This window comes from Stenella coeruleoalba (assembly GCF_951394435.1).
Source record: "Stenella coeruleoalba genome assembly, chromosome: 17".
Lineage (NCBI taxonomy): Eukaryota > Metazoa > Chordata > Mammalia > Artiodactyla > Delphinidae > Stenella > Stenella coeruleoalba.
In genome coordinates, this window is record NC_137163.1 from 27,424,196 (window position 1) to 27,449,631 (window position 25,436).

General features: G+C 34.2%; 1 protein-coding gene across 1 annotated transcript in view; it reads right to left on the reverse strand.

The window, feature by feature from the left end:
* The window catches only part of PKHD1L1 (PKHD1 like 1), a gene marked incomplete at both ends in the record, with an annotated part of 143,164 nt that overhangs the window by 114,559 nt on the left and 3,169 nt on the right, over positions 1 to 25,436 (reverse strand). Inside the window, 13 exons of the mRNA XM_079901821.1 lie at positions 499 to 642; positions 1,419 to 1,554; positions 1,864 to 2,023; positions 4,920 to 5,011; positions 6,317 to 6,585; positions 8,455 to 8,544; positions 10,477 to 10,587; positions 11,754 to 11,824; positions 15,710 to 15,752; positions 16,666 to 16,739; positions 17,269 to 17,322; positions 20,385 to 20,478; positions 21,724 to 21,781. Coding sequence (XP_079757947.1) covers positions 499 to 642; positions 1,419 to 1,554; positions 1,864 to 2,023; positions 4,920 to 5,011; positions 6,317 to 6,585; positions 8,455 to 8,544; positions 10,477 to 10,587; positions 11,754 to 11,824; positions 15,710 to 15,752; positions 16,666 to 16,739; positions 17,269 to 17,322; positions 20,385 to 20,478; positions 21,724 to 21,781 — 1,396 coding nt within the window. The remainder of the gene's footprint in view (positions 1 to 498; positions 643 to 1,418; positions 1,555 to 1,863; positions 2,024 to 4,919; positions 5,012 to 6,316; positions 6,586 to 8,454; positions 8,545 to 10,476; positions 10,588 to 11,753; positions 11,825 to 15,709; positions 15,753 to 16,665; positions 16,740 to 17,268; positions 17,323 to 20,384; positions 20,479 to 21,723; positions 21,782 to 25,436) is intronic.

The following is a 25,436-nucleotide window of genomic DNA, read 5'->3' on the forward strand; positions in this document are numbered from 1 at the left end:
TTTATTGTTGTTTTTGTTTGTTGCTCATTGCCGGAGTCCTTGGGGATTTTAATATTCTATAATGAGCTCTATCAACCTTCAAGGAGCTTCCCACAGGGATGTGACCAGAGAATCCTTTTATCAAACAAGATCTAGCCAGACTAGTGTCTCCTGAGAAATACTGATTCACTTAAATTTCATTTCCAGAATTAATATCTTCACTAATTTTTGCTAAATGTAAAGTAGGCTACTATACTTATAGTGTATTTGTAGTATATAGCGTGTATACCTCATGCACTGGAGTGGTACACTCCTTGAAGTACAACTAGAATTTAAATTACAGTAGAACAAAATTAACCATTTATTTCTGTTTCTCCTGGAGGTGATCAGGGCTATGAATATGCATTTACTTTCCCGTCATTTTATGCAGCTTTTACCTTTTTCAGTGGAGTTGCGCAGGATACAAACTTATTTCCTAGAAAAAACTTTACAGAATTGCAAAATGAAATACATGCTTACCTCTAGTTGATATAAAGGTTACCATGTAAACATAGCTCTGAGGATTTTGTGTTCTTATTACTTGAACTGCATCCGGTTTTATAGACCAGAGGTCATTCAAGGCTGATTGCAGTATGAAGTCAGAAGCGTCAGCAGGTAGCCAGACTTTTCGATGAATTAACAAAAAATTAAAGTCAAATGATTAGGGGTTTTAATAAAAAAAAAAAAAGAGTTGAAATCTCTGCACTATCACAGCCAGCACTGATGTCTCATATTTGAATTTTTTTAAGTACCTATAGTCTGTACCATCAGTTATCACTTAATGAAATTACATTCTGAAATTGATTCAAGTTCAATAATATTGGCTGCTTAATTGGACTGTGATCTATTGAGGATAGGGCTCATATTTTATTTTAATATATTTGTTTTAATATTCCCATAGTAATAAGCATTGTATTTGGCAAACAGCAAGCACTCTTCAATATTTACTCATTGAAACAATGAACAGAAATAGCAAAATTATTTTTTCAGGGTTTTTTATAAAATATAGAAATGCAATATCTTCATTAACAGATAAATTAGTGTCTCATAGGTCTTTTGAGAAACTGAAATGCCTATCTCTATAATGATGAACTTAATTCCTATTAACTTAACACCTGTGAGTCACGGATACATAAATTCCTTATGTGTGTTTAGATATGCATTTATCATGATCCTTACAGAAGAAAATAATAGTATATATCTGAAAGCTGTTTTTACTGATGCCATTTTCTATCCCAGTCTGAAGAGTTTTCTTCATGATATATTTTTTTGCCTCTTTGTCTAGCATACTATTAAAACTATATTTTTCAGACAGTAGAATTTGACTAGAGCAAATACCTTTTTATAATTTTCTCTATACATGAAGAGTAATAAAATCTCCCTTATTATTTACAACTTACCAGTTTTTTCCTTGTTATAGATTAATCTATATTGGTAAAGTGAACATAAATTAGCTTCCACACATGGGCCGGTTACCATGATCTTCTGCACTTCATTGGTTGCATTAGTTGTTTCCCAGTTTTCCAATGTTATAACCTATTTCCCAATTTAAAAAAGCATATATTTACTATAGGGAAAAATACATTTTAAAAGCATCATAAGTCAGCTGTTCAATGCTTCTACATTGCCCTATCTTATTGCAAATGATAAACTATTTTAATGTGTAAGTCATCAAATAACAGACTCTTTGGTTTATAATTACAGATATTCCAAGGCACAATTCAGTAATTTTCCATGACTGTTTTCCCCCAAAACAGTATCTTACCTAGTAAAATTAATAACCAAATAGAGCTCCTATATTTGAGCATTTGCTTTCTACAAAGTGGATCTATAATCATAGCAAACCTGTACTTCCTGGACAATTGTCGACTGGGATTTGATCACTTGTTCTTCATTCACTGCATCTTCTGTTTGTTGTTCAGTATAGACATTTCTATACTGGTACAGTCCAACATCCACAAAAGCACTTAGTCTGTACTCCTGCAGCAAGATTTCAATGTAATATCTGGAAAATAGTGTAACTAAAGAATGTAACTTTTTCTCCAGAGCACTTGTCATGAATTTTTCTTTCAATGAATAAAATTTCAATATAATATAAAACATCTGCTTGTTAAATGATTTATATTGTAGTATCCCTGATTTTAATTATTAAAATATTAAGTTTCATAGCAGTTTGCTAAAAGAAAATGAATTATGTAAGATATCTGCATTAGAGATAAAGAGAACGATGAATTCATTCAGTTTTGTCCATAAATATTTATTGAAAAAGATACTAACCCCTATCTTCAAGGATCTTAAAACAAAATTACATTGTAGGTTATAACATAATCTTCCTGGCATAAAACAGAGGACACACAGAGGTTAAATACATTAACGTGTGTAAGAAAATGTCAGGCAGACCTAGACATACCATATATTTTGTATCTGAGTGGTTGTATGTCATCGATGAAAGTTCTTACTCTAAGTTCCTCAAATATTGCCTCCACTTGTAACTTGGGAAACAACACACTGCCACAGAAAACTTTTACTGATTAGATTGATGATGGCCCTCTAATAAGCTGGATGAGATTCACACCTTAACTTTGGAAGTCTTGATTCCTGAGGTCCCGTGCCCATCATCCAAATGCCTATCCAGGATAAGGTGTTCACTAATCAGCTGTTACAGGTGAGTGAAAAGCTACTGCTTCCCGATCTAAATCTCTGTCAGTGTAACCACTGCTCCCATCGTTGGAGAGGCCAGCTAGGAGTTCCTTTAAATTGCCTCACATCATTCAACAGATACTCTTGTAAATGGAGAATAAGTATCCACAGTTCATGTAAGACTGTGAATGAGGGGTATTTATTACCTCCCATCTGGCAAGGATGCTGGGGCTCTGGGTCATTTCCCCCATAGAACTGATACTGGAGGATTACATCAGGCTTTTGGCTGCCCTGAGAACCTGTTTGCCAGCTCCGTCAAATCAAGGTGGGCAATACTAATTAGGGAGCAGGATTCGGAGAAGAACCATTAAATTCTGTATCCTTACTGGCAGCTTAAAAATATTTTAAGGCACCTTCTATGTGCTAGACACTAAACTGAGCACTTCACAGACATTATTATATTTAATATTCACAAAATCCTATAAAATGTATATTATTATTCTGTTTGATCATATGAATAACAGAGACTAAAAGAACTTAAAGATTGAAAAATTATTTAAAAGTTAGTTACTGAGGTAGGATTCAAAGTAGAAAGGGGGTGACCAAAGCGATATGCACTTAGAGATAAGGCTATATTATTTGAGTAAAATGAACCGGCAAGACAAGCTACCTTTGGAAAGGTCCCAGGGACCACTGTGCAATAAACCATCCTGCGTGGCCTCAATTTCAGAATACACAACCATCATTATAAGTGCCAGTGTAAATTTCAAGCTAGTTTGCAGACGCACAGATACCGGGGGCAAGATGTATTACAAGTCACCTTCATGCAAGCTCTGTGCTCTTGCCAAGCAGGTAAATTGAACTCATTTTCCAAGGTCAAGGCAAAGCCTGAAGGTGTATTGACACTTAATAGCAATAGGTATTAACGAGATACTCCATTTACTCTGAATTGGCCCAGGGAACTTGGTTAAAAAAGAAAATGCTTAAGTTTAGAAAGAAGTGATAGAAGGAGGAGGAGAAAAAGAATGGAAAGCTTATTATTCCTAAGACTTTAGTGAGAACACTTAGTGTGATTTCTCTCAGGTACCATTGATCCCAACCCTCTCTGTCCAGCTCCATCACATCTTCATGGTGCTGCCTATGAGCATAATCTAATAGATATCTGGAAAGGTGACATGGTAAATGGAAAAAAAAAAAAACAACTCCTCCCATCAAGAAGTGAAGTGCATTTCTTCACCCACTGAATCTAAGTTTGGCCATTTGCTTTGGCCAATTGGATATTAGCAAATACGATACAAGCAGAATTTAAAAAGTACCTGTGCATTAGGAATTGCCCTCTTAACTGCTGGGACACTGTGACAAGCCTGGGCTAGCCTCCTTGAAGATGAGAGACCATGTGAAGTGAGACATCCCAGATATCTCAGTTCCCATCAGGACAGCTGAGGCTCCTGATATGTGAATGAGGCCATCCTGGACCATTAATCACCAACTAAATAGTCAGGATCAGAAGAACTACCTAGCTAATCACAAAACTGGGTTGCTTTAAGCTACTAAATTTGGGGGAATGGTTTCTTACGCAGCAAAACCTAACAGATACAAATGGTAAATGGAAGAAAATTTCAATGAAACTTTTGATGTTCTCCATGTAACTTAGCTATTTTGCATATAACATCTTTTACCTCCCTGTTTTCTAGGAATCCTGAATTGACTTTTCGAATGGGATTATTAGCTATTTGAATAATATCCTCATTTTCTCCCTGGAATTGACCTTTCAGCACTAAATAAATACTCCTTAAGGGCAGGGAATATATTTTAATATCCTTTGTATTAAATTTCTAGTACCTGGTCCAGGGTCTGGAATAAATCAAGAGAATATTAAATATATATTAATTATGGTACAAATCCATGTGGTTTTTGTGATTTTTCTCTAGCAATACAGAAAATAGGAGAAGAGAAATTAGATGGCTGGATTGACTGAAAGGTCCTAATAAGAAACTAAAGCAGGATTAAGTAAATTTCACAAAATTGTAATTTCTGCAACAGGAATAATTTAGATTTCAAATTTTCCTGGTTAGCTGAATGCCAGTATGCTTGAAAATATAGAAACAAAACTTAGCAAATTATAGAGAATGACCAATTATAAATTAAACCAATAAACTAGTATCACTTCTACCAATAAAACAAATTGAAAATATTTTTATATATAAAATTATAGTTTTTAAATATTACACAATAATTTAAAGAAAAGAAAAAAACCTTACTCTTTTCCTTTTTGAAGATGAATGTCATCTGATCTTTGTGTTGGGCTGGAAAAATAACTGTTGGCATTGGAAGAATGATAGGCAATCCTCACCTTATCCCAAAAAGACAGAGAGAGACAGAGAGAGAGAGAGAGGGAGAAAAGAACTTATTAATAAGCCTGTTCAGCATTTATTTATCATTTATTTTTTCTGTCAGTCTTAGAACTTTTATGAACAGAAAAATGTGAAAATATTTCACATTTTTCTTCTAATATCTGTTTTTCATGATGAAACGGATTTTAAAAAATTATCAAAGCTCACGTCACCCCTTCCACCCTTAACTAACATCAACTCCACTATTCCATGAACACACACAGAACATAGCTTTTCCACAATTAGAACTGCAAATAGGAAATTTAAAGATCCACACAGGGAGGAGGTTGTTATTGTTAAATAAAATATTCTTTTGTTCTGCTGAGAACTTTGAGGGACTTAACCCAAATGAGATCATTAAAAGGAGGTCTGAAAGATGCCAAAGATTACTAATTGGGTCTGCACACTAGAAAGAGAAGACTTTGGGCTTCCCATTAGAAATGACTATACTGTCTTTAAAGGAAACATGCTGAAAAGCTATGGTAAAATTGGAATTCATGTGTTATAGGCAGGAATTTAAACTTGTTCATCCAGTTTGGGAGACAACCTTGCCATATATATAGTGATTCATAAAATGTTCTTATGATTTGATTCATTAGTTTCACATTTGTGAAACTGTCCTAAAGAAATAACATAAAATACAGAATAATTTAATGAACACAAATGTTCAATTGAGTATGATTTGTGGTCATAAAAAATCAGAAGTAAGTTAAAAACTTATCAGTATGGGGAAAGGTAGTAAAGTCATGCAATAGCATACTATTCAGTCATCAAAAATGGTGTTATATAAATTATTTAATAATATGTGAAAATACTAATACATGACAAAAATGACTATAAAATTGGATGTATGATCCTATTTATGTAAGAAACAAAATACAGACAAAAGGAGATAATAGACTTTAATCTCATGACCAAGTAATAGTGAAACAGATCTAGCAGGATAGTGAAATACTTGTACTCTTCTCCAAATTTCCTATGTGTGACCATAATTCTTTCATAATAAAAATAATCTTCAATTTTAAAGGAAACATATGTGTTTTCTTTTTTGGTTAGAGAAAACTTAGGTATGGTAAAGCATTTTCTTTTAGACAATGGGTTTTCTAACAACTTTATGGTTCATACCACATGTGTTAAAATAGCCAAGAACCCACCACATAAATTCGTTAATATATTCACTGGTTTTGGTGTAGAATAAATGGGATATGTATAAAGGTTATCATATTGTTTCTATAATATCGAGTAGTGTTCTGTGGCTTCCCTACCTTATCTTCAGGAAGTCCAGTCTGGCTGAAATAGATAGCATAACGGTCATCACCTTTGATGTAGAATCTATAAACATCAGAATCTGGAGCCACCAAAAATCCACTGAAGCGTGCAACAAATGTATCTTGTCCCATAGGCCAAAGATAGGAAGCTGAATCTACCCAACTGGTACCCATGTACCCTGGAGTTTTTTCATCGTATTCGAGTATCTCTTCAAGATGTACTGGACGGCTACTATTCCATACCTCAAGCTTTAGGCCTCTCCCACCTGAACATAACAAAATAAAAGAAGGCTTTCATCAGAATTTTCATGCAGTATCTCAATGTCTTTTACTTGGGTGGTGATTATAGGTATTCTATTTCTATTCACATTTTTACAGCATGTGTGTAAACAAAACAATTACGCATATCTCTACGTGTATCTGTACCCAGAGGACAGACTGCTGTTACGACAGTCTGCAATTTATTGTTTCACATATCTGTCCCTCAGATTCTACACATGTAAAATGAGAGTAATACTATGATTGACAAGGCTACTATGGGGATTAGATATCATACATATGTAAAATACCTGGTACTTAGTGAATGCTTTACATAAGATAGTAATAATATAATAATTATGATTTTTGATATGACTGATGTTGCTTTGTATAGTCAAGACTCAAAACTTCAAGATTCAGACCATTTGATTACAAAATCTTCACCTTGATTATTCTCTCTAATAAAAGTTACTCAATTAATGGCTCAAAGAACAGACACTATTGGCCTTAACGTTTCTGTCAGTATTTGTTTTTCTTCTTTTTAACATTACTTTGGCTCTAGGGTTTCTCCTCCTTCTTGGACAGAATCAGAGAGAGAACATTCTCATTAAAGTGAACTTACACTTGCCAGTGTAATTTTTTCCTAATCATAATGAGCCCTCTCACTTTTTATTTTTCTTCCTTAAAATACAACAACAGTCAGGCTCAGGCCTTGGTTCAGCAGCCTTAGGCTTGTCTGGAGTGCCTGAATCTGGAAAATAATGGCTACTACTCTTCCCCTGAGTCTGGTGAGAGAAAAGCTTGAGCACTTCAACCTTTCATAGCAGCAGCATGCTCTGGTATATACAACTTTCTTTAAAGTAATCAATTATAAATATCAAAATTCTCCTCTTAAACCGGTCAATTTTTAAATATTGTTCAAAACAAGGACATTTAAGAGGTTAATAAAATGAATTTACTTGGCTTCAAATACCAATCAATGACACAATTATAAACTGATTTCACTGAGTGCACAGGATGAGATACAGAATCCATGCACACACATGCACAGCATCACGGTGGTCTAGTTGCAGATATCAAGGCCATCAGGTGCACTTTCACTGGTCACAGGTGAAAATCTGAAAAGAATTTTGTGTTCCGTTTCTCTCATCCCTGTGATCATGCCTAAATCATTCTAGACAAATAAGGATTTAACCTCTGACATTTATTTTTTAACCAGGAATAAAGCATTTTAAAATTTTCCATGTAGCCTGTACCAAAATTTAGTAATAATCAGTTGATCTGAAATAAAGGCATCCTTATACTCTATCAATAGAGTTTTCACAGGGTATCTGAGTAATTTAGGCCAGGTTTACCTACACTGGTGCAGCCTTGATGCAGCTATATTAATAGAAAAATTTCCTAATCCAGAAAGTATAAAGAAAAAAACTAGAAAGAAATTTATTATAATTCTCACTACAAATTCTAAAAAATTCAAATAATATTTTTTGTTACTATGTTACGGGCTCAATGTTTGGGTCCCCTCAAAACTCAGATGTTGAAACCTAATGCCCAATGTGATGGTATTAGGAGGTAGGACCTAATGAATAGGATAAGTGCCCTTATGAAAGAGACCCCACAGAGGTCTCTTCTCCCTAGCCCTGAGAAGGCCTCATCTGTGAGAAAGCAGGTCCTCACCAGATCCCCAATCTGCCAGTGCTCTCTGACCTTTGACTCCTATCCTCCAGAAATGTGAGAAATCAATGTTGTTTATAAGCTACCCAGTCTATGGTATTCTGTTATAACAGCCTAAACGGACTAAGACACTAAAGATATCTGTCAATAATATTCCTCTTACGCAAATATAGAAATGGTCCTTCTCTCTTTTGTTGACTTACCTGGATATACAGTTTTAAGAATATCAGGTTTAGGGGGTGTCTTGCAACATATGCTGTTTTCTGTGACATTCAAAATATCACAGGCTTGACCTACAGAGAAGCAAGGGCAGAACTGTTACTACAGAGCTTCAGAATGAAAACCACATCAGCCTATCTTGGAGTGCTTTTTCAATTAAAGCTAAGTTACAAAAGCAAGAGGCAAAGTTGAAGGGTCTTAATTTCCTTTACATATTCTCCATGAAAGCTTTAGCATTCATCAATTGTCATACTTCCACAGGCTACATTTTGCTGGCAAAATCTCACAAGTCTGAGTTAGAATATTTCATAATTTCAGAGAAACAAAATACGAAATTTGATAAAATGATGTCACTGTGAAATATTTTATCTGGGTCCAAAGCAAAGCCTTATGTTTTGTTCCTTGGAGAAAGTTTCCGAATAAATCAATGATGTTCAGAATTTACAAAAGTAGATGATCCCGGTCCTCTTAGGTTAATGGTGGTTTTGTCCAACTTTTTCAAATGAAAACAAAAGGAATAATAACTTGTAAGTGGTATTTCCACAGACAGATGGAAACCAAAACAGACAAGATTCTAAATAACAGTTGTTACACATAAGCACAATTAGACTTCAGTAAGAGTGTACGTTTTAGACCCCCATGTATTCCTCACAGTGCCTCATGTAAGGTCAGCCCTCATTAACTATTTACTGAAATGGAAATAACCCATGCACAGTGAAGCAAGGGAAATGGAGGAAAGTATCTTTGCCACATTTTGTTTGGTGGCCTGGAAAATGGATACTTCAACACAACCTTTCACTATTTTGAATGCTTTGTGAATGCAAGATCATTGAACTAGAAAACAGTACATTTTAACAGTATATTAAACTAACTTAACCCATTTTGTTTGGAGCAAAGATACAAAAACTGATCATTATTTTCAAGAAATTATTGAGGATTCAAAATCTCAAATCTGGCTGTAACATTAATGGCAATGAAATATAAAAAAATTTAACATGTTATCTTTGCATATCAGCTGTATCATAATATCAGATCGTAAAACATATTATATATATTAAAAATATTTTATGTCCCTGCTTCTAATATTTAAAATATAGTATCTGATCAGAATAACATATTATATGAAAGTTTAAAATCTTTTGGCCTATGCAGGTGGCCAGCAAGGATTCATGGGGATAGGAAAGACATTATATGAATGTTACACGAGGTTGCTTTCTATGAATTTCTTTTCTTGAAATCACATCTTGGCTGGCTCATTAGCAGATTCCTTAAAAGCAGAAAGTACCTCAGCAGCGGGCTCTATCAGAAAAATTACATGCCAGGTGCATGGGCAGACATCCTGTCCCCTGCACGTCAAGGTAGGTAAGGTCATTATAACTGAGTGGGAAGACCCCCACTGTTACATTCATCCCCAACTTCCTATTTGAGCTGCCTAGCACCCTACCTCTGAACAGATCTGAACCAGACATATAAAAGTGATGCACAACCAGAGAATCAAGCCTGATGTGCAGCTATGAACATATAACACATTAATTGATGCTCTTTCTAAGGCCAATATCATCTATAATTACTGATGTCCAGATAAGGCACCGTATATGACAAGGGGATGAGGAGAGTATCCCTAAATACCACTTTAAATTTCCCATAATTACCTAATCCTTTAAGAAATAATAACAGTTCAAAAAGGTAATTTAAGAGTCTATTAAATAGAGGGTACGTGTGTCGCTAAGTGTGGTGAGGAATTTGTTGATGGCAGCCATGATGCTGCCATGCAGTGCCCTTCGGTGCTGACCTCAAAGCCCAAATCTTGGTCATATAAAGGCTGCAAGGAGTGGTCCTCACTGGAGAATTGCAGTGGGAAAAGCATCAAGCCCCAGAACCAAATGCCCATCTGAAAATACACAGCTTTTAAATTAAGCATTAATTAAGAAAAGACTGTTATTCTTCTTAGATGTTATTAAAGAAAAGGAAGGATTGGTTCTTTTATTAAAAATCATGAAAATTACCTCCAACAAAAACTCGGACTGGGAAATCTGTCTCATCAAAGAACCGTCCACTTATTGTTAGCATGGTGCCGCCTTGAATGCTTCCTTGTGAAGGTGAAACCTTAGTGACCTCTGTGAGGGGGAGGGGAAGGACAAGAAATACAATGTCATGAATATTACACATAAACACAAATGTTTGATTTTTACCAATTTTCCAAATTGCCTAGCCATAGTACATAACACAGTGAAGGTACTGGATTACCAAATGAAAGTATCAGGTGTTTCATTATTTTGTCTCTGATGCAATCCTGCAAAGAGGACTATAAACATGGCTTTCACAGAGACCTACATCTTCTGGGGACCAGGCGTTAGTGGTAACTAGTACTAAAGAGACACTGGTAACAGAAGGATCCAGAGAACAAGGAAAACCTGGGCTGAGCATAGATGTTTGGTTCCAAAAGAAAACAGGAAGGCAAAGAGAACAGCCTCTTCTCTATGCTCTTGAAGAATGAATCTTCCTTATATTTATGGGCCAACATCTTTTATTTTTTTCATATACTAATATATTAACTATGATTGGAATTCTTGTGGCTTTATATATAAAAGTCTTAGGTATATTGGTAAAATAGCCCAGTGCATAACATATGGTAGATTCTTATTAAAATTTATCCTTATTAGTTCAATCTATCAAAGTTCTATGTATTTTTACATAGGAGTTTCACATTAAATAAGTTTCTAGAAAAAGCCAGGATAGATGATATTTGATTGATTCCAAGACATACATTTTTTTCACATTTGAACATCTTTGAAATCTGAATCATCCCAGACCTGGAAGGAAGTACAATTCTTCCAGAAGGGTTTGTGTTTGCTTCTGACACTCGCCTAGGGGCACTACCAACCTTAGACCTCATTAAATTAAAATAAATTATGATCTGCTTGAGGATTCTTTTGGACCACACTGACAGCATAAATCTCAGAGAGTGCTGGTTTGTGGTTTCAATTGACAGCAGAGATTTTTTTTCCTCCCTTGATCAACAGCCCAAGTTGAGATGCACAAGTTTCCCTGCTGTCTCTTTTAGAGTGATAAGTGTATTTCTCAATCAACCTTACACCAGAAATGTAGTTTTCGGGATCGTAGCTTAATGTCAGGACTTCCTATTTCACTCCTCATCTTAGGTGTGTTTCCTTTCTTAGAATTACGTAACATAATATAGTACACTTTACAGTCACTGTTGTATTTGATTTGATGAAATATCTCTTCTCCCGCCCCCCACCCCACACACAGAAAGGTCACATACCTGCATACGTTTGAAACATTGAAATTTTATTGAGAGAAGAAACAAAATATGCCATTTTTTGTGGTAAACTCCTGTTTAAAAAAAGTAAAAATTCTTGCTTTAAAAATGACCTTTATTTTAGGAAACTGTTTCTTTCTTTTTTTTTTTTTTACTTTAGTGATAGAAATCATATAATTTACAAAGGAGCAGGAAAGAACTTTTCAGGAGGATAAAATTGTTCTACATCCTGATTTAGTTATTGATTACACAAATACATGAAGATATATTTGTCAGAACTCACTGAACTGCACACTTAAAATATGTACATTTTATTATATGCAAATTATACTTCAATAAAGTAAGAATTTATATTAACATAAAAAATAAACAGACAGGAGGACTGCCCTTCATAAAAGCTGGGCTCTACTGATGACCACCCCAGAGTGCTCTATGCTCTTATAACCCATTTACTGTCAGAATAACTAACATTATTGAACACTTATCAGGTATGCTAAGATTTTTAAGCTTTTAAGCTAAGATTTTTTAAGCTTTTAATTTATTACGCTATTAAATTTTCAATTTCATATTCCATGAAGTAGGTAAAACTCAGAGAATTTTTATCTTAGTCAAGATCACAAAGACAGTAAGTAGCAGAAATAGAATTTGAGCTCAGGCAGTTTGAGTCCAGAGCCCTGGGTACTATACTACACAGTTCTCCTCTCTTGCCACTAACTTACATGAGAATACAAATGGATGACAGCAAGTTCACAACAGTCCACCAGAGTTAAGTCACCCTTAATAAACACAGAACCTATTCATATTTTTGACAGATACATACTTGCACTTCCATAGTCTAGAGGATTAGGAAAGGAAGGAATCTGATCCTAAAATTAAATGCTGTTCTCTTAATTACCTCAATTAAATTCATAATTAGAAAAGTTAAGAAATTCTAATATTAAGACCTAAACCCATTCACCCTAATTATAACACAATGAACTGGAATCTAAAAGGATAATGCAAATCTTGTGGTGGAGACCAAGAGTTAACTCCCTATAAGTCTAACACAGGCATTATAATTTGCATTTGCAAAGCTAAAGAGTCCCTGAAAATATTTTATGCTAAATTAGTTATTTAAGAAGTTCATACTAGATTTTATATTTTTATGTTATAAGCTTTTCAGCTGATTTCTCAAAGATCTGAAATGATGCCAGTTCCGACAATGTTGTCTGGGGTCAGATCCTGCATCTGAAAAATTAACTCTGCTTTTTAAGTTGGTGGGAAAATTGCCTCCTGAAATAAAATTTGAATGTAATTTATTTGGTATGACACTGAGGTGATTTTCACTAATTCATTGATAATGACTAGGCATTTCTCAATTAAGCGAGCCTCATCTAAACCTTATCAGTTTGAAACAGCTGTTGTTTGAACTTGGGGTAATAGAAGAGAGAAGGTTGGTTATTAAAAGAAATACAGAATGCATACAATATTGTAAATCAACTAAACTTCAAAAAAAAAAGAAATACAGAATGGGTGCCACAATACTGTCTAATTGGTTCATCTGATATTCAGGAATACTCCTGAAATTTGTAAAATATGGATTTTATAACTTATAAAATGACAATGTTTTTAAATGCCATGTAATCTTAAAACTAGGCTCTTAAGTAGTAAACGTCATATTTTTAACAGTTATCTTAAATTCATAAGATTGTTTTATATAGAAACACAATTTCTTAAATTCTGAGACACTAATACAAAAGGAAATCCATTGACTTAAAAAGGAAAAAAATGATTATAAGTCAAGATCACAGAATTAACAATTTTATGCAATATTTTTGCCTGTATATGTGCAAATTTTCTGACTTTTTAAAATTGAAAATTGGGGACATGTTAATGCCACATATTGACTTATGTATACTTATTAATCACATTCAAGCTTGATCACTCAAATGTTCTATTTTGGGGTAATTATTTCTCTGAGAGACATATGATGGATTTGGCAATTAGTACCTTTCATACAGACTCAGGACTAAGAAGTCACACATTGAGAGCATAAAAGAACCATATATAGTTCATGAAATAATTTAAAACTGAGTAATTGTTGCTTCTGACATATTTTTCTAGTATTTTCAATAAAATCCTATTGTCTAATCTTATCAAATTATATGTAAGTAAGCCATGTCCTTGCAGCAAATCACAGTTAAGTCATGGGACTGTGTCATTTGCCCCCTGTAAATCATAAAGGTAAATCTTAGCACCGTTTACATATCATCCACTCTGGCTTATCTTGAATTATAATATTCTTCACGGTTTTAGAGCAGTATATATTATTCTATAATGAAGTGTCCAGTGGGAATTCTCTGGCGGTCCAGTGGTTAGGACTTGGTGCTTTCACTGCCAGGGCCTGTGGTCAATCCCTGGTCGTGGAATTAAGATCCTGCAAGCTGCGTGGCACAGCCCAAAAAACTGTTAAAAATTTTTTTAAAAAGAAAATACAGTCCCTGTGCTTTGGGGACCCACAATTTAAAAAAAACAGTGTCCAGCCCAGGTTTATAACTTGGTAATAAACATATTGCCTCTAGGTGTCTAGAACTAGCTCATGCCTAAATACAGTGATAATGGATTTGGTTTCACCGACTCAACTGCATTTCCATACATGCAGGGACCAAATCTCACCCTTCTCTTGCAGTCTGTAAACAATGAACAGGAATAACATCTACTCTGATTACAATATTGCCACTCTTTCCAAACTTCTAAGCACTGAGTCTCTCTTCAGAGACAAAAAAGAAATCAATAGACCTATTTTATCATTGGTCTACTACTGACTTATTAGGACTGGATGGCTAAATCTTGTGACTTATTTGGATTTCTATCAACCAGCTCATTTTCCCAGTGGAAGATGCTATGACATTTTGGGAAGAACAATTCATTTAGGTTTGGCACATCATGGTCCTGCCCATAAAAGGCCATTAGCATGCTATAGTTAGTGGGACTGCCAACAAATGCCACCCCCCCCACATTTGCAAATACTCCAGGAGTGGGGTGATCCCACCATGTTAGAGAATCCTGAGTCAGGATGTTAAATACTGATGAGATGTGGTTCTGTGACTGAAACCCTCCATCAGTCATGGCAGAGCACTGGAATAAAAGGCTTAGGCCCTGGAGTCAGACTGCATGGGTTCACATTCTAGCTCTGCTTCCTACCAGCTGAATATCCTTGGGCAAATTATTTAATGTTCCTAAGCCTCATTTTCCCAGTGTGCAATATGGGGTGGATGATAACATTCAATTTATAGGTTCTTTGGGAGTATTAAACTAGATAATATATGTAAAGTGCCTAACACCATGCCTGCTACTAAATGTTCATTATTATTATCTATAATATGACATTTGCAACATGTGTTGAGACTTGCATATTCTGATATTTCTGTAAGCGTGTGATGGTCTTTCTGACTGAAATTAGGATAACTGGAAATAAGTTCTAGTTTTACTAAAAATCATAAATATAAGTTATTAACATTGGTGTTAAAATGAACAATTAAAAGCTATAACTACCATCTTTCAAAACTCTATTTGTCCTGACACTTTAAGAGAAAACCATTATCAGGTAATATTAACCATGAGGTTTTATTTATTCTTACATTAGTTCAAATCAAAATTTAATTACTTAGCTATCAAAACAATTTTAATTAAATAAGAAGGATGACAAAACATAAAATAACACTTTATAATATCACAATCAAAGATTTTTTTTAGTTATTGTTTTAGGTAATGCTAGATTTCCCAACAATTGGAAGGCCATGTCTGAGGCACAAATTATGAGTGAACAGGAGTTACAGATCCCTTAAATGTTAATTTGGGGGAAGAAAGTGATTAATTTTTTAATCTAGGGATCTATATAGCACAAAGTAAATGTACACTTTTATTTTATTTACCCAGCTGAATTAATTATGAAAATTATTATTTACAAAATGACCTACCTTCCATAATCACTATCCAAGATGAAGCTGACATTGTGATGACCTGGAATTAATTAATATATGCAATCAATTAAATTCTCAATCACAGGAGAACAATAACTCTGTATTATAAAGCTGATTTAAAACAAAGAAAAGAAATATAAAATTAACACTGTAATTATGCAACCATCTACTAATCCTCAAAGAAATGAAAACTGAAATATCTTAAAGTACCTAGTACTTTAAGATATACAAAATAATATATCTCAAGGTTATAACCAGGAAAACCTGACAAAATATAATAATGAATGAAGGAGAAGAAAAGAATATATATGTAACCATATTGCCCTCAATTTTCTTTCATTCATTTAACAGCTATTTAATTGAGTCAGACACTCAGCTATGGGTTGAGAGATGCAGGGTGAGCACACAGTTTGCTCTTCTCAAAGAGCACACTGCCAAGTGGAGGATACAGTCAGTCAAAAGCAATGACACAGAGAACTAAAAACTGTGATAAAGCTATCAATCAGAAGGAGAACGAACTTTGAGAATGTAACGCTGGGGATCAGGGTTTTTTGAAGACATGACATTTTATCTGAAACTCTCGGGATGGGAAGTTTGCAAAGGTCCTGAGACAGAAGGAATAAAGCTCATTCAATAACTGAAAGGTTTATGAGTCTGAAGTACATAGAGCAAGGAGAAAAAAACAGAGTAAAAGTAAAGCTACAGGTAGATTAGTAATGGCATCATCTGGATGACAGAAGAAAAGAAAAAAGAAACTTGAAGAAGCTTACTTCAATGTCAACCTTAGAAAAAGGTAATTCATACATGCTTACATGACACTGAAAAGAAGCCAAGGTAAAGAGGAAATGCTAATTTAAAAAAAAAGGGATGAGGCCACAGGAGAGGTCTAAGAGAATACAAAACAAGGAAATAGGCATTTCTGAGAACAATGAAGAATGACGACTGACACTTACCAATGTAAGTTCCAGTCGTCTTACAAATCATAGAACCCATGTCTCCATTTGGGTGATCTAGTTTTAGACCATACCTAATAAAATATATATGTTAATTTCAAAGTTTATATTGACACTAAAGTTTTAAAATATTGTGTTTCCCTTAAAAACATCTTATGAATTTCAGAATATATATCAGGATAGAAACTGTTGCTACAACAAAAATTTTTGTAAAATGAAAATACTTCCCAGTCTTGGTTGAAGTTATTTGAATAAAACTTCATTTGAAAATTAAATATTTTGTAATTAATTTGGTTATCCCCATTGATATTCCTTTCAAAGAATTTAAAACATTACCAAGTGAAACAATTATTTGATAAAGGTATTTCTCAAAACATCTTTCTCAAAATAATCTAAAAGCAGTTCATATCATACTATACGGGAGATAGTAGATATCAGGTTACATCTAACTATATAAACGATTGATAATTTACTATAAAAATATTACAATCTATACTGTTATAAAGCATTCAGCTATGCAATATTGCTAGAAATTACTATTTAAATCTAGTATGTTTGTATCTACTATTTATTTTTCTAAAGAAAATTATTTGAATTACTTACAAATTATCAGATTGTGGTATGAGAAGTTCACAGGGCATTCCTCCAATATAAACTCTGTATAAATATTTTATTGGAAATGATCAAATTGTGTTTAATACATTATTTCAAAATGCTCTCCTCCCACCAAGTTTACTGCTACCTTATATTTTTTTCCCAATCACTTATTATTATCCATCATTCATTCACTCAACAAACACCTATTGACCACTTATTATGCTACAGTTTTTGCTCTAGGTACTGGAACACATCAGTGGACAGAACAAAGATCCCTGCCCTTATAAGACTGACATTCTAAGTTGGGGAGAATGACAATAAACATGATAATAATAACATATTTGGTGTGTTAGAAAGTGATAAATACTATGGGAATAGAAAATGTAGATAATGGGGACTCTTCCACCTGAAGTTCAATTAATTCAAATACAAAATATAATTTTCTAGTTAAGTTTCATACTATAAGAATTAAACAAGGCCCACAGCAGAGGTCCCACAAAGTAACTGGATGAAAAGGATGTCTAACAGCATCAGTGTCAATGAAATGTGAACAAGAAGCTGCAAAGGATTAGAAGCTGAGAGGAAAATCTGCCTTCACGTTTCCCCAGCTGACTAGGTCAACCCATTGCTTTAAGGCTGATAGAACCCAAGGAGATCGGAGGCTTGCAGGTAACTGACTGCTATCACATTCTTTGCACCATCAGAACAAACCCCCAGCTTCTGGGACAGCAAATCCCATACTCAAAATAAGGCCAGATACAAACCTCAACTATAAAAAATAGGGACTTCTATTTGCAGAGAACTTTGAACATTTAATATACACACAAATTCTTTCATTTGATCATTACATTAGGTTGTAAAGAAGTAAACTGAATTACTGTAACCATTTTAGAGATTTATGAATTCATATTCTCTTTCTAACTTCTTGCCTCACTGCAACTAAATTATACATTTAGCAGCAAACATTTACAGGCACTTACCACATTTAGTCCTTGCAACTACCTTATGGGTTAGTAACTATTACCCTTCCATTTCACAGACGAAGAGACTGAGGCAGGGAGGTTAAGTAGTTTGCCCAAGCCTGCAGCCAGTAAGGGACAGAGCAGGAATTCAAACCCAGACAGTCCTACTCCAATGTGTGCTCTTAACCGCACCCCGTAATTCCCAAAGTGGTCTGGGTTTGCCTTTCTATGGTAATACTAACCTATTTGGCCTTAAATACATATATTTAACTTTTTTTCTCATCTGATCTCTTAGACCAAAAGTGCCTTAGTAGGCACTAGGTCCTTCAGTCATTTGTATGTCCTCTATCATTTGCACCCGGTCTGAATTTGGAGATTTGGCCAAATTGACAAGACTTGTGAGAAGCAAAAGCAGCTTGAGCACTTGGGTCTCCTGACGTCCTGCCCAGGACTCGGCCCATTGTTTCCTAGTAACAGAATTCAGGCACAGTGAAATGCCTTGAGGGCCCCAGTGTCACAATGAATGTGGTAGAAATGAGATAAATGCAGCTCTAAAACCTTTGTCCCTCCTATTAATAGGTGTGTGAATTTTTTTCTATTTATATATAGTATCTCAGGGTTACCAGAGTATAGGGGCTGGGTAGCCTGTCCTCTGAGGTCTCTTCTGACTGTGCTGTGATTTCATGAAATAATTTTTATCCATTCCTTTGTATTAAACAGAAGTAAATTTCAACTACAGTGGAGAAAGAAAAGGAATCACTTTGAAAGTTAAACTTTCTATTTTCTGCCATCATTAGGGAAAGGATGACTTAGAGAACCCAAATTAAGAATTGGAATATAAGACATTCATAACACTAGGGTGTGTGGGGAAGGGATGGACTGGGAGTTTGGGGTTAGTAGATGCAAACTACTACATATAGAATGGATGACCAACAAGGTCCTACTGTGTAACAGGGAACTATGTTCAATGTCCTGGGATAAACCATAATGAAAAGAATATAAAAAAAGAATGTATATATATGTATAACTGAGTCACTTTGCTGTATAGCAGAAATTAACACATTATAAATCAACTATACTTCAATTTTTAAAAAAGACATTCATAACACTCAACTATATGGAAATACACAAAATCTTTAGTTATACTAAACTGTCCATATGAAAAGTTAAATATTTGTTTCTCTATTTTAGTAGTTCTTTTATTATAAGATCAACATGAATATTTCTAGACTATTATAGATTCATACAAATGTGATTTAACTGAGAGTTCTACTCCACAGAATGCCAGATAAATTATCTTTATTTCATTTAGTAAAACCTTTCAAGTTGCATGTTTTACAAAATTATATATGCATATGTATGTGTATGTGTGCTGTCTGAGTTATTATTTATCCATTTATTCATTTTACATATGTATTCAGTAAGCATGAAGCATCTTGAAAGCTATGATACTGATTCTGTAGGAAGTGAACAGGACTTTCAGTCTTTCAAGGCAGGACTGAGATAACCCCACCTATGCTAGAGGAAGATAACTCTAGTGACAGTGCTAGTTTCCTACCCAAAAGGTGGAAACTGGTATTTTTTGATGTTAGGTAACCAGCCAATGTTACCATCTGGTCCACAGTTAGTATATGGAGGAACCAGGATTCACATCCTAGCCTGTTAATAAACTATTGACAGTTTTAAGTTTCAGCACTGTCCCATACATGACATGCAGTAGAAAAAGTGCCAAATTGCCTGTTAGGAGACTTGTGTTCTCCTCCTGACCTTGACTAAGTGATGGACTTCCAGGCTTCCGAGGTTTTTGTTTAATATGTACAAAATGAGGCAGTTAGATTAAGTAACAAAATTCTCCAGTGATGAAGTTCTGTGACTTTAGCTTAATTACTATTGGACTTGCTTCCACGTACCTTCTATAAATAAAATCCATGATAGAAAAATAAGCAATTATGTCATACTAAAAGAGAAAGGTATACTGGCCATTGCTTCTTTGTCAATGAATCATGGCAACAGTCTATTTTTCTTCCTCTAATATGGCTGAAAACCACTCGTTAATCTCATCACATTGTAGTGGTTTTTAATATCATTGGACCCATTATTCATGGGATAGCATATCTCATTTATGAATTATAAGAATACATTTCCACATCGAAAACTTACCTTAAAATCCTAACATTTTTCCCATTTGAGCTTAGTGCTATATTACTTCCATAGACATCAGTGAAGGTTCTGCCTTGGATTGTTATTATTGTACCTAAAAACAAAACAAAGAAAAAGCTCTGCGTAAGATTATCTATCCATATACTCATACACTTAATATGAAAACTTTAGAGGTTTTCCCAATAAAACAAGCATCCAGACCCTTACATCTTGTGTTCACTACTATTGTTTAGCATTGTTCTGAAAGTTCTAATACAATAAACCATGAACAAATAATTATAGTATTAAAGAGATATCTATAAGTATTTATAGCTTAAAGAGGTGTTTCGTGGAAGATAGGATGAATTATTCAATAAATATTGCTTGGGTCATGGGTGATTTATTTGAAAAAAATGTAAATAAGATCCCTACCTTATGCCAAAAAGTGAAATAAATTCTAGGTGAAATAAAAATTAAATATAAACAATAAAACCATACAAACTCTTGAAAAATAAGTGAAAATTTATATAATATTTGTATAATCGGGATGGTGGGATCTTCTACAGCATAAAAATAAAGGGAGAAATAACAAAGGTTAAGATCTACAGATTAGATAATAAAAATTAAGTGTCTGAATGACAGAAACATCACTAATAAATTTTAAAAGCAAATAATAAATTCAAAACATATTTCCCATCTATATGACGTATATATGGTTAATATTCTTAAAATGTAAAGAATTCTTGCAACTTAATATGAAAAAGAATGACTAGCCTTAAAAAGAGAGATGAACCAATAATTTATAAAAAGAAGAGATACAAATGGTTAATAAATACAAAATTAATTACATAAGTCAAAGAACTGGAAATATTCAAAAAAAACCCAACTATATTCTTCACATAAATTCTTTTTTTAAAAGAAAAAGAAAAGGAGAAAAGGCCTCCTGCCTTCCAGCACCCAGTGGACACTGGGCTTGGAGCGGGTGGAGCCAGGGCCAGCGCCCTAGAAGAAGGTATAGGAGTAGAATTTTTCACATAAATTCTTGAAATAAAATGAGTACCTAGAATTGTTAAGGTTATAGAAAAAGGCATTTTCATATATTCTTGTTGGAATTATAAACTGGTATAACTATAGCTATTATAATAAACACTGGAAGCAAACTAATGCTCAATAGAGAGAAAGTCTAATACATTATAATAGATTCAGATGCAGCTATTAAAAAGCATTAAAAAATTTTTTTAGTTGTTTTATAATCAGAAAATGCTATTTATAAATTTTTAGGTATCATAATAAGTTTATGTACTAAAAATTAATTAACTATTATAAACAAAAAAGATATTTCAGCTGTCATATAACAGACCTGGAGTTCCAGATAAAGGTGTGATGCTCCTTATTGTTGGGGTTCTGAAACTTTTTGCCTGTAAAATAATATTGTTGATAAGCAGTCATCTCTATTTTGGTCCTAGTTTTATGAAATATCTCGGCTTCTTACATTATTTATATTTGAACAATATCCATAATATGACTGTCAAAATATTCCTTTTATATATGAGAAATAAAGTTCAGAATATTACTCCGATTATTCAAAATCTTTTCCTTACCCCCTAAAAATTCTCTTTCATTTCAAAGTGTTTCTACTTGGAATTTTAAAATTCAATCATCCTTTTGTTATCAGTGTAAGTCAAACCACAGTAATAAGGCTCTCTGGTAAAGACTTTTAAGAATTTGGTGGAATAAAATTAAAGAAAGCCTACTTTGGGTTAAGATTATAAAGAAAAAATAACAAAGCATTTTTCAAAAACATAGAAGCAAAACTTGGAAAGCGTTCATCAGAGTAAGCTTTAGTAACTAAGCTAACGATAATTTTCTAGAGTTATACAAAATATACTTAGAACACCACCTGACACATTGGCTATTATTATTCAAGTAAACATATGCCAACTTCTTTTTAAAAGACAAAATGAGAAATAATTACCACAAAAGGGAAATTTGAAAAACAAAATTAATTCTGAACAGGCAAAAAGCAGAGCTGATAGACAAAGTTTCCTCAATAACTGGGATACATCTAGTTATTGTGTAACTGGGATACATCATACATCTACATGTATGATCTACATACATGTAGATCAACATCTACACCTAAAAACAAATAATGTAGGAGAAAAACAAGCTAGAAATAGATCAAGAACAGTCCATCTGCACAAACACAAGGGTACCTCAGAAAAACAGAAGAGGACAGAAACACGGGCTGTATTTTTAAGGAATAACTGAAGTTTTTTGGAGGAGGAAGGTTGCTGGTGGCGAAAAAGATGGCCTCTACGTGAATACAAAAATTATATAAGCAAAATAACCTAACACAAATTAGACTCTCACTAAATGTCAGCTGTCCCCCCGCTCATTCTCATTCAGGAATAACCTAAAAGAAAGATGCCCAGATACTTAAAGTAAAAGGACAGATTTCTTTCAGACTTCCAAGAAGAGATAAATTTTTGAAATTTGAGGCTAAGAATGACTTCAGACTCATTCTTTCACACTTCAGAAATGGTTAATGGAGAATCTATGTAAAAGTAATAAGTAATATAATACCTAGTCAAATGGACTTTGGGCAAAATATCATTTTTAGAGGTAGTAAGGGAAAAGCTATAGGAACTACCAAGTTGTGTGTAAATCAATCTCTCTAAGCCACAGTGCACTCATATAAATTACATCTGTGGCAAAAAATAATTGAAGAGTGCATATTAAACAACATATTAGTTACTATTATTATTTGAGGAGCTAGATTAGAAACAGATTTTCAATTTAATATATCATCTACAAAGAAAAGAATCAATGAAGATGGCAGAGCAAGTTATTTTATAGAAAATAGAAAATGAGGGAGAAGGTTCTGAAAATTAAGAATAATTAGCCTGAATAATAACAGTAGTCAAGGATAATGATAAAAAGTATTAAAGATAAAATCAGAAAATAGTATGAGAATTAGATGCTACAAGTATGCAATTTTGTAAAGGGTTTTAAACAACCCAATAAAAGTGTGCAAAAGTTATTGGTCCTGATAAGAACAAAAAGTAAGGGTAAGCACTTAGAGACGTTTAAAACAACTGGACATTGCTGTGACATTTTTATTGTATTTTACATAATATTGAGCCACAACAGACTGGAAATTTTTAAAACGATGATCCTTCACCATGGGTTGTTTAAGACACAGGACCAAGAAACAATGGAGATATGATTTCAAAATCCCAAACTAGAGTTCTATACCCAACTAAACTGTCAACCAAATGTGAGGTAGTATGGAAGTTTTAGTATTGGAAGGATTTTACTTTAACCTATTAGTAGAAGGAGTTTATTTTCTAAGTACACTTTGCTCAACTAACATGAGGAAGTAGTAAATCAAGAAAAAGGAAGACATAAGATTTAGGGAGCAAGTAGTGACATGAGGGAGAGAGGCAGGAAGTCCCCAGAAAGCTGGTGAAGGGAGACCCCATGATGATTGACTGCTGTGCAGCACATCTAGAGAACAGGCTGTCCAGACTGGAGGAGCACAGAAGAATTCAGGAGTGATGTCTTTTAGGCAAAGATGATTTGATAAATTACCTAATGATTTAAATACATTGAAAAAATGTCATATTTCTGGGGCAGAGTTTGATACACAGAAAACTAGGCAAATATCTACACACACATAAAAACCCAGTTATTAACTCCAAGCAAAACAAAATACTGTATGAGAGAGAAACGTAGTCACAGTACAGTACTTGTTTCAGCTATGAATATTACTTATACAGACATAATCATGTTATGAATATTGATCTAACCAAAACTGGGGCAAATCTAATTGAGAGAAGGAGTGGTAGGATATCTGTGTGTGTTGGAGGTGGGAAGGGGTAGCAGTTTCATCTCAAACATGGCTATACTTTTCCTCTCCCTGTATCCTCACCTGCAATGTCTTTGCAGCTCTTCCCATCAAGAGATGGAGGCTTGAATACGGACTGGCCTTGGAACTTGTTTCAGCCATTAGAATGTGGTTCAAGGAGCGTGACATTTCTGAGCCTAGGGCTAAAGGCTCCCTGCATACTTCTGCTCTCCTGAGGGATCCCTGCCTCCATCATATGAATAACTCTGGGCTACTTTTGGAGGGTACAGACACTATATAGAACAAAGCCTAATCAGCTCAGCTGTTCCAGCTGAGGCCTCCCGAATGTGAAAGCACCTAGCCGAGAGCAGCAAAGCCTCCTACCTAATGCGCAGCTGACCACAGCCACACGAGCAAGTCCAACAGAGATCAGTCTAGCTCTGCCCAGAACAGAAGAACCACACAGCTGATCCATGGCTACATAAGCAATATAAATTATTGCTGCTTGAAGCTAAGCTTGTGAGTTGTGTTACACAGTACAAGTTAATAGATGTAAGAATATAGGTGCTAAATTCTCATCTTCCATTGTAAGAATTATCAATAAATAGATAATATTGATAGTTAAACTTTAACTATTCAGGAATAGCTATAAATATATTTCTAATTAAGAAGCCTATTATTATAAATATCACAATAAATCATATAAAACATTATTTGTACATACATTAGAAATAATATGTTTCTTCTTTAGAACAGGGGAAAGGAATAATAACGTGCATGGTCTTGAATGTTGCATGTGAACAGTGTAATGAAGAAGGACAGAGAGACCAACAGGCTACAGCGATAATGGGTGAGAAATGACAAGGCCAGAATCAAAACCAAGGCCATGTCAGGAAAGAAGATAAGGGGACGACGAACTTTAGAGCTAATTTGCAGGGTAGGATCATCATGGTTTGGGGCTGAAGATGAAGGAAAGGGAGAAACCAAGGATGTAACAGGTTTCTAGCTTGAGATGTGTGAGAAATACCAGACAAAAAGTAGGGTTAAGGAGGAATACGAGAAGTCCAGTTTGAGATTTGTTGAATTTAGGTTCCTTTGGAGCCATTTTGGCATTTTATTCTAGGAAACAAAAGATGGCTCCACATTTAAGGAGAGAGAAGGGAGCCAGAGATATTTGGGATTCATATTTGGCAATATATTTGGGAACTGTAGACGCTTCTTGA